The 10,826-nt window shown below is 39.4% G+C and overlaps 1 protein-coding gene across 1 annotated transcript in view; it reads left to right on the plus strand.

Moving 5' to 3' along the window:
* Positions 1-8,945, plus strand: part of KCNK5 (potassium two pore domain channel subfamily K member 5) — a 33,714-nt gene extending 24,769 nt beyond the window's left edge. The window contains exons 2-5 of the mRNA XM_052806295.1: positions 3,779-3,890; positions 5,320-5,486; positions 6,622-6,790; positions 7,630-8,945. Coding sequence (XP_052662255.1) covers positions 3,779-3,890; positions 5,320-5,486; positions 6,622-6,790; positions 7,630-8,450 — 1,269 coding nt within the window. The 3' untranslated portion in view covers positions 8,451-8,945. The remainder of the gene's footprint in view (positions 1-3,778; positions 3,891-5,319; positions 5,487-6,621; positions 6,791-7,629) is intronic.
* Positions 8,946-10,826: the final 1,881 nt, after the last annotated feature.

Genomic DNA, 10,826 nt, shown 5'->3' on the forward strand with positions numbered 1-10,826 from the left:
AATTTTAATAAATTCATTAGTATGTAGCTTCCCAGTTTGGGAAAACCTTGCTGCTGTTCTGGGCTTGCCCCCAGCAGAAAATGGAGAAGTAGAATAAATAGAGGTAGGAACATATCCATAATACCTATGTGGGTCCAGGCTTCTCCTTGCTATTTTCAAATTTGGTTTGAGAACTTTTCAGCCCTACTGGTACTCATGTAGGGAGGATGCAAGTGGCATGCGCCCAAAGGATCTGAGAGAAACTCCTCTCCTTTGCCTAAGATAGAGGAGATTTTACAACTACTTCCTGCGATATCTGGTAAATCTTGAGTGAACCTGGTCATTGAGAGTTAATAAAAATGTCACCAAGCCCAGGAAACACAATTCTGTATTGGAGCAATGCTGGGGTTTGTGGGGAAGTACCTGCAAGTGGAGCAAATTGTCTGCTTGATTATGTTCAAATAGCATCCCGGTTTCTACTTGTGTTAATGTCATCAGAAGATTTATTAGTTTTATGTGTGTCTTAAATCCCCCTCTGCAATTGCAAGTCTGTTTACTTTCAGCAATAGCTCCAGGAACTCTAGATCTTCTTTTTCTTTTTCCTTTGCCAATGTGCAGAATTGGAGTGGTGGGGAGTGAGGGAGAAGAGGGGGTTTGACTCCTGTGAGGCAGACAGTTGTTTGACTGAAAATAAAGTCCTGCCTTCATCAGTACAAACTGTCACGAGGTGGGGTCTAAGGCGATATGTAAATTCTGAGTTAGTTAACTATTTTCAGCTTTTGAATTTGGGCATACTTGAAGAGGTATTTTCTAAATGACATCTTTCAAGATATTAAGAACACTTGCACCATCTACCCTTTTCTTACTCTGCCTCCTTGCCCCCTATTTTCCCATCCAAAGACTCTTTAGAGGAAATTTTCTGTAGTTTAAGAAATCCAGCACAGGCAACCTGGGGCATTCTGTACTCTAGTGTATGAAAACAAAGGCATCTCTGACATTGCTTAACAGATTTACCAAGCGAAAGAACCCATATTTGCTGTTGTATAGTGTCCACTCAATGTTTGTTGAAGCCAAAATATTTAATTATTTCAGTATGGGCAAAAGTTACGCTGCTTGGAAAGCAGCTACGTATTTCCCACTGCGCCAAAGCTATCTAATTGTGTTTTGTGACCATCTTTGTTCCTGCAGCTGGGATGCATATAGTGCACTCAGGCTTATTGCAGGCATAAAGTAACTTAAAAGACTAGACTCTAGATCATAGATAATTGTGTGCTAATAGCAGATAGCTGTGTGTAAATAGGGACAGGGAGAGGGTGACAGCTTTGGCTGGAGAATATCTGTGATTCTTTCTACAAGGTGTTTATATAGAGACCTGGCCATCTCTCCCCCAAAATGTTAACTGCCTGGGTGTGGAGGGGAGCTGTGTGCTACTCAGTCCAGCAGCTTCTTCCCCTTGGGTCTGGGCACCCTTCACACCTCCAGACCTCAAATGCTGGCGGATCTTAATGTTAACTGTACGTACTGGGAAACTGAACTCATTAGCTCAGACTGAAGGTGGAGTAATGCAATGAGATAATGGCCCAGTGACAATGGAAACAGATACTTCAGTGCAACTCTTATGAGGTCAGTTGCTCTGTGAGGAAATAACAACAACAAAAAAAATCCCAGTGTGCTTATAGCATGCAAAATGACTGGAGAACTGGTGTTTGATATAATATTTGGTGCACTGTTGCTGGACAGTGGAAGAAGAAGTCAAAGCATCTTTTCAGGGATAATAGATCACAGATTGTGTCTATCGCGTACTTTGGATGTCCTTTGGGACTTTTAGGAAGTTCATCTGCAGGCCATAGCAGAAATAAATGAAGCTACTTCGATTGTTCTCTACTCAGATGAATTCCTGTGATCCACTGTAGCTGCCTCAAATATTTTTTTTTTTTTTTTTTTTTGGAAGGGGATGGCATTGTGTGTTTACTTGCCTGCTGTTGACCTGCCTGTTTTAAGGCTACTTCTCATTTCAACACTACTTTCTTATGACAAATTACTGCCTTGGTGAGAACTCTCTCTCTATCCTTTTCTATTCAGAGCCTGTAGGCTGTGGAAAGACACTGCATGCAGTTTTGCACATGCATTGAGTTTACCAGGAGAAAAATCTAGTTATGTACCTTCGTTCACTTTCAATGCTTCTCTTTTTATCTTCTGTAATAGCTTGTGCGTTGAAAGTGCATTTTTAATTAAATTATTTGCATCTTGTATATGCACAATACATTCACTTTGAGGGCATTTTTATTACGGTAGGAGGGTGGTGATATGTAATAAGTCTCAAGAATAATTAAAACCTGTGTTAACTTCTGTACGTTTTCAGTAGCGATTGAACTTTGTGTTGAGTCTCTGCTGGGTCCAAGATCAGATCTTAATCAAGGAGGAAGGAAGCAAGGGGTGACAAGGGAAGGAAGAGTTGGTTGTAGGTACCTCTAAGTTCTTACCAGTTTAAGATAAACCTCACCTGTCAAGTTTATTAAAAAAAAAAAAAAAGTATACTGCCTCCAATTTTAGGTATTTAGCACAAGATAGTTTCTGTGCTCAACACTTATTGAGGGAGAAACACAGAAAGTGGGATAACGTTATGAATCAACTTTTGAAGATACTTTCACCTCTCCTGTATATGGATATAGCCTCAGAGTTTTGTTCAGACAACCTTTGTTTACACTGAAGGGGAAAAAAGGAGAGTAACCTGAGAAGGCTTTAACTGCATCATGATGTGACAGAGCAAAGATTTAAATAACTAGGGATTTCTAGAAGAGAATATAAAAAATCATTTTTCTCTTTTACTTTGAGGAGGTAGAAATAGATGTCAGAATTGGCAAGATGAATGATTTTGATCTGAAATTTTGACTTTCTGCACTGAATAGTCATTAGGGGTTTTTTATCAATGTGTTTTCTACAGTCTAGTTTTGGAAAGGCAGGGGAGGCTGGGTCTTCCAAATCCCTTCCTATGAAAGATGAAGATGGTTAAAAATTCTTGAGCACCTGAAGACCTGAACAGATGTTAAAAAATTGACTTGCTGAATCTGTGGAAATGTCAATAACTATGCTTGCTTCCCTAAAACATTGTAAACGAGTGCTTTGCATTCATCATGGCATACTAGATTCAAAGATGGGATAAGAAAGGGGCCTGATTCAAGGACAATGATTGGAGTCCTCTTGCATAAAATACTTTGGAAAAGTGTTAATTTGTCTGCCTTTGCTGAAAAGCACAGTTTTATGTTGGCTTGTAGATGGTTTGACTTTGCCAGGGACAGCAGGTGAATTAACATTAATCGCACTAGCTTTGCCAAGGATTCTATGACGTCTTACTCATACCTAATGTATGTATGTACCTATGTACAAGCTGAGGCATGTAACAGTGTTTTGAAATGGATAGTAGTTCTGAAGATGTCCCTAATATTAAACCAAATTGAAGAACTGCACTGGAGGTTAAATGCTAGTTCAGTCTGGAGGAGTGTGCTTGGTCTCTGGAAGAAATCTATTTGGGTTAGACTGGTAAATCAAGTAAAAGCTTATCTAATTAAAACCCCCTATTTAAATGTCAGAGCACCTGCACTACTTTTTCTGAGGTGAAGCAAGTTTTTAATATTTCATAAAATTATTGTTGGTGAATATACTAGGCTAACCTTCACAAAAAACTTGAGTGATTATTTTGGAAGTTTGAACAAAGGGGGAAAACCTGAGAGGGACAGACACTTTTCTTTTTCACACTGCCAGGATTTTCCAAGAATGACTGTAAACTGTTTTCTTAAAGGTTGTGTCAAATGCTGCTGGACAGGGAGTTGCCATCACTGGGAACAATACTTTCAACAACTGGAATTGGCCTAATGCTGTGATCTTTGCTGCTACTGTGATCACTACAATTGGTAAGTATTTATTATGTCAACTTTCCTAACTGTAGTTTTCTGTATGCTGTAGTGTGTTTGTACTCTTCCATTTATGTGTCAAGCTAGCCACTGGATAAAGTGCCCATGGCTGGAGTAACCTAAAGTACATGTTCACCTGCAGGTTCATAGAGGAAAAAAACAGGGTTTTGGCACTCTCTGCATGGGTACACAGAAGAGAAGTGTGTGCCTTTCCAATAAGTAACGGATTCAAGGTGCTATTGGGGATGACTGGTGTCATTCCAGTTCCATTAATTCATGCACTTAAATTTCCAAATCATAAAATCCCAAAACAAAAGCATTACAAAGCATTCAATTAAACTAATACTTAAAACGTGCATATGAGGTTTTTGTATAGCTGTCCTGTTACTCACGTTCATCCTCTTAAGCTACTGAATTATCAGTGTTCTTGGCTTGCAGAACAATCTAGACTTTTTATTTGTCTCTTGAAGAAGGCAAAGTAAAACAAGTGTTGTCTTCTACTACACTACTGATTTGTGCTTGTAAAACCCTCTGCATTGAAAGACTTCTTACTCCTTTGATGTACAGACTTTCAGAGCTCAACATCATCTGCCTTCTCCTTTTACAGAAAAATCTTTGCTATGTGGTATTGCTACACCCTTGCTACACCTACAATGCAAAAAAAAGGAATGCAAAATAACCAGACAAGGCTGGAGGTATACAGAAATGGAAGTCTTACTGTTAAACCATATGCAGTACTCTGGTTTTCTTTATTATTTGAAACTCGCAATACCCGGCTTATAATATAACTTAAGACAAAAAGTTGAAGTCAGGAACACACCTAAATAAAAAAGCTCTGGCAGAAGTTCTGAAAATAGGCTGCTGATTTTAGAGCCTGAGTCTGTAATGCCGTGTTGGGTTCTGTGACCAGCAAAGAACTAAATTCAGTTGAAATACCTTGCTATGTCACAAGTTACCTTGCACTTAACTCTCAAACTCTTACCCTGGAAAGGTACCAGGTCACATGTTAAATGTGGATCTTCCGTGTGGAAGCTAGCTTCAGGATGAATTTTGAGCTTTTATTCTATAAAATTGAATCAATCAAGTTTTTAACAGTGCTGGCTAAAGTTGGGGAATCATATTAGAAGTTTTGAGATAAGCTTTATTTCATATTTATCTCATCTTGTCAAGAAAAAGATGCACAAAATCTAGGAAACACTTAAAATGCGGTGATCTTCTTGCATTAATGGAATACACGTTTGCTAGAGTAGAATTGGAAGGCATCCAGATTCAGAAGATAGCAGCTGGAGTAGACTAAAGCTCTTATAGATGGTGAAGTAAGGAGTGTCTGATACAGCAAAAGCCCACACAATGTTGTTTTGTGCATAGGTGGAATTGCCTTGAATTCTCTGCAACAAGAACAGACGGTGCACATACTTATCTCTTTTAGGTTACGGAAATGTTTCTCCAAAGACACCCTCTGGGCGTCTCTTCTGCATATTTTATGGGCTCTTTGGAGTTCCTCTCTGCTTGACGTGGATCAGTGCTCTGGGGAAGTTCTTTGGAGGACGTGCCAAGAGGCTGGGCCAGTTTCTGACAAAAAGAGGAGTAAGCCTGGTAAGGCCCTTGCTTGTTTACCCTCGTGCTGTGTATTTTTGATGCATGAATTAAGCTTACACTTCTTAACTTAACCTGCTAATCTTGGTACTAAGCGATCACTTGCACAAATATGAATTTTCCCAAATGGTGTTGTATAGAAATAACTGAAAGGGGGATTGGGTCTGATACGTTAGTTCTGCAAGAAGTTTTAGCAAAATGAGATCTTGTAGAAGCCTTTGATGCTAAATATAGATCTTGCAGCTTCTATGGAGACATGCATCTCCTTACATTAGAAACCTGTAGGACAAATGTAAGTAAGGCTCCATTTCACAGACATTCTTTGCAAACTCCTCTGGCACGGAAATAAGCTGTCCGGCTTTCTTCCCACCTGCTGCTCTGCTAGCATGAGTAATTCCTGCTGTGCGGTGAACCAACAAGAAAATAAGGTTTCGTTCTGAGTTACTGGCTTGTGGTTTTGTTGTTTGTGGCTTTTTGGTGGTGTTTTGGTGGTGGTCTCCCCCCCCTCCCCACCCCCACCCCAATGAGTCCTATATCAGTTCTAACTCTCCACAGAGATGGAGGGCAATGCAGGGCCATAGTGCCTGGAGGACAGTGGGACTGGTTTAGGTCCTGGTTTCAGAAACAGAGCAAGAAATTTATTGGTTCAGCACCTGAGAAGAAAGTACAGAAAATGATGGTGAAATGCATGTGTGTGTGCAGCTTTGTGCAGAGGTTGCATGAGTGGCAAAGGGTAGGAGACATAAATAGGAGAGAAGCATCTTAAACACTTCTGATCCTCTATACTCAAATGAATAAAAGGAAAGTCAGAGGTACTGACTGCTTTTTAGACTAGAGTGTTATGTCTGTATCCCATGCCTATTTATAATGTATCAAACTTTTCAAGAGTGTGAAAGAAAACTATGAGGAAATAATCCTATTTGAGCAAGTAGTTCTAAGAGTAGTGGGTTCTGCATAAAGGAAAAAAAGTTGTGTGTTTACTTCTGTCAGTGACTTTTAGTTATGGCTGATAAACTGTTAGCACAAAACTCTGAAATGTCTGATAGCGTCAGATGATGCTTGATGCCATGGATGGGAAAAGAAAATTTGGAGTACTTTCCCTGACTTTTTTTTTTTTTTTCTTTTTTCTTTACAGAGGAAAGCACAAATTACATGCACAGCTATTTTCATTGTTTGGGGTGTCTTGGTCCACCTCGTTATTCCTCCCTTTGTCTTTATGGTGACTGAAGGATGGGATTACATTGAAGGCCTCTATTTCTCATTCATCACTATCACCACCATAGGATTTGGAGATTTTGTTGCTGGTCAGTAATTGTATTTTATGTATTATTTCACTGCATGCATAGTGTGGCAGTTCTATTTCCCAACTCTAATTTGAAAAGGTGCTTTCTAAGCTTTTCCAAAACATTTTGCTGAAAAGGAGATTCAGTTAAAACTAGGTACTGATCCAATGGACCAGATCTGGCTCTTCAATCTTGGTTTAGATAGCCAAGGCCTTTATTGGGCTAAGTCTGGAGCCAAGTTCTGGAGTTCGTAACTCTTTCAGGTGCCCCATGTCCCTATTGCAGGCAAGGAGCTATGCTATCCACCATGATAGTTACGTACCTTTGAATGGGATCCAGTATACTAAGCAGGGTGCATAAGTACTGGGCAATGCTCTCTGTGCAGCTGTCTAGAACTAGTCAACAGGAAATGCTGAGCATACTGGTGTCTCCCTCCTAAATCTTGTCTTTCTCTAAAATCCACTGCCTTGTTCAGGGCTTTGGAGATGGTCCTTGTAAGTGGACTTCTAAATCCTTTTCTCAAGGAAGGTACCTATATCCGTACCTCAATGGCAAGGGAGAAGGCTTATAATTTTCAAACAGGGAAAAAAGTTCACTTTTATAGCTTACAAGGAGAGGATAAGTATGTTGCCATTTGATGTTGTAGTCCAGTGGTTAGAATACATGCAGCCAAGAAGTGGAAGACCTGGGATCAACTTTTACTTTCAGAAGGGTTTCAGAACCCCACTTATCACCTCTCAGAGCAGTGTTCAACTAGGCTCTGTTAGTGTGGAAGGGAGTAGTTCTCAGGGTCATAACATCAAAGGTTTATCAGCTGCGAGTCGTCTTTCAGTAATGTTCTTGTTTTTAATTCTTTGTAGGTGTAAATCCAGATGCAAACTATCATGCCCTTTACAGGTATTTTGTGGAGTTATGGATCTATCTGGGACTAGCTTGGCTTTCACTCTTTGTGAACTGGAAGGTCAGTATGTTTGTGGAAGTCCACAAAGCAATCAAGAAACGGAGGAAAAAAAGAAAAGAGTCTTTTGACAACCATCCTCGGTCTAAAAAACCCCTTCAAATGGGTACCTCAAAGGATGTCAACATTTTCAGCTTCCTTTCAAAGAAGGAAGAGACCTACAATGATCTTATTAAGCAAATTGGGAAGAAGGCCCTGAAGACAAACAACGACAAAATGATTAAAGTAGAAAATGCCAAACAAAACATGCAGAATGCCAGTATAGATGCCCAGGTGACTTACACAAAGACAGAGTCATTCGAGTATGATGAGGCTTCCCTGGACATTCAAAATGGTCATGTACTGAGACCCCTGCATGATAAACGTATTGGAGATAGCCCGCTAGAAGGAACCATGTTTGTAAACCAGCTGGACAGGATTAGTGAAGAAGAAGGTGAAGTGTGGGATTCCAGAGACTATCGACCCTTAATATTTGAGAATGCCAATATAACATTTGTAAATGAAGATGATGATGAAGACGAAGATATCTCAGATGATGAGGAAACATCAAAATCCTCCATGGATGATAATCTTGCAGAGGAATCTGAAACTGCAAAAAACCTGGTAAAATTCCCATCCTCTGATGAATCTACCTTTACGAATAATGAGTTAGAACTTTCTGTGCCTTATGAACAACTGATGAATGAATATAATACAGTAAGCACTGTGAAGTCTGCAACGTGAAGCATGTTTGACAATGGTTTTCTGGAATTGATCAGTGCATATTGAACAAATTAACAGAGCAAGGAGAAAAGCATGTTTTTGCAGCTTTTCCTGTCTCTTTGAAAACAAAAGCAAGTCCCAAACTAATAAACTCCAGTGTTTTTTTCCCACCCTGAGTTGGTTTCTGAGCCCATCAGCTTTGCTTATCTGAAAAACTTGTAAAATAACAGTTGAATTTGGAGTCCTGCTTCTTCTTGGGATTTTATGGTTCTTGAACAAAGTAGAAAAGAAAAGACTAGTTAATACACTGGACCTGCTCTGCTTTTATGCACTTCATTGAGGAATTAGCTTGGGAGTGTAATTATGCTGTTGCAAAGAGACTGTTTGGGGCATCAAATGTGTTTGGTTACTCCATTAGCCTTCCACCTCTGAAAACCTGGATTTGAATCCTGCTTTGATTGCAAATGAAAGCAAGGGGGTTTTGTGTTTTGGGTTTGGGTTTTTTGGGGGGGGGGGGGGGTGTGTTTGGTTGTTTTTTTTTTTTAAGTTGCCCATTGTGAAATTGTTACCACAAAAAAATGGTGCAACCACCAGTTGCACTTAATGAGAAACTTTAGATGGAATACCAGGACACACAGATCTGAGCTGAGGTGTGCTGGCAGACTGAAGAGGAAGCTTCTGAAACATCTGTCTAGAATATGTCAGTGCTTGTCAAATCATAGTGAATTGTAATTTCGTAAATAAAATATTAAAATTAAAAATTCCAAAGGAATGGATTGAGGAGCCCTCTAACAAGGAAGAATCATCTGGGATGAAGCTCACCAATTGGGCTGCTAAACTGCACATCAGCCCCAGAACTGTTAAAGAGTAAAATGACTGGAAGACCTATTGATCAAAGCATGTATGAGCACAAGCAGGATGCAATGAACTTTTCTAATGTTGAAAGTGTCCTTCCACTGTTCATTTCCTAGAGGAAATACTTGAATGAACCTTATACAGTATCTATGTACAGGTGAAGTTTTATTGACACTGTTCTTCTGAGGAAAAAATCACCTTGGGAGGCACAGATATTCTCCAAATGCCCTAATGCCTGTCAGAAGGGACCTGTAGCACTGCTGCGGATCTGTGCAGTGTGTTAGTCAGTATTGTTATTTGATGTTCCTCCCTGTCTTGGTACTTCAGACTAGACTTGAATGAGAGATGGTTTTTGAAACAGTTGATTACACTTCGCTTATTTGTTTTGTTTTAAAGTTTGACCTATGTGCATATACAATGGTTATTCTATCCCACTTTCAAGAAGGCTGGGCAATGTCAAATCTTGGACAAACTGAGATGTGATCAAGTGACTTAAGGCCATAAGACACTTCTTTTAAAGAAACTTTGGCTCTAAGCTCCTGAAAGTATTATCTTTTGGCTTGGAGATGGGCTTCTCATTGAGAAGGAAGTATGTTTCTTCATAACATTTGTGCCCAAATTGTTTTGGCTACAAAGAAAACCATGGTTTTATTTTTCTTTCTTTTTCCATATCTATGTGTTAACCCTGACAACTCTTGCAAATGAGGCTCTTGATTACATGTTGGCAAAAGGTACTGACTTCAGTTGTATCCAATATACTTGGAAGAGAAAATAGCCAAGACCTTTGAACCTTAACATGTCAAGTTCTATGTTCTGTTTAGTTTTACAGTATTCAAGTCGTTCCAGTATGTCTAAAAGTTTCCAAAGTTCAGTGAACAGTTAAAAGTTGTCTCATTCTTGTTTCAGTGTGATGCTGGCAGACTCACTAGCTCTGTAAGAAGAGCTTATGGAATATTGCAATGCTAATCTTGAATTACTAGCTATTTCTAATAACTGCAAATATTGGCTGCAGCTTCAGTTGCTGGCCTCTTCCACAGAAAAAGGAGGACATATGGGAAGCTAGCACTCTGGTTGGATAGCCTGTTGATGGGAAGTTTTGAAGTTATCTACTGTGAAACAAGGGACTGTCTTTACTAATTTTTTTTCAGAATTTTCCACATATATGACATTTTTTCAAATAGAAAGCGAACACAAGACTAGGGCCAACTCTATTATACTGGCAAAAGTGTGGAATTGACATAATTAGATTTGGTAGTTAATCCATATTTTATGGTAATATCGCTGAAGAGACATTCTCATTTGAAATCAGATTTTATTATATTACTGCTTTTCGGAGCGAGGGTGACTGGATGAATTTGACTTGTATCTGACAGGAAAGAGAGAGAGGCCCTATCAAGAAGATTCTGATTTAATTCTAATAGACACCCCCATCCCCATCATTTTAAAGTGACTCCAAGCCCTTCAAGTATTTCTATATATCTGAAGGGTTGTGGTTGACAGCTATACCTTGTAACTGTAAGAAATTGTAGGTAAGACTATACA

Source organism: Harpia harpyja, chromosome 13, assembly GCF_026419915.1.
Source record: "Harpia harpyja isolate bHarHar1 chromosome 13, bHarHar1 primary haplotype, whole genome shotgun sequence".
Lineage (NCBI taxonomy): Eukaryota > Metazoa > Chordata > Aves > Accipitriformes > Accipitridae > Harpia > Harpia harpyja.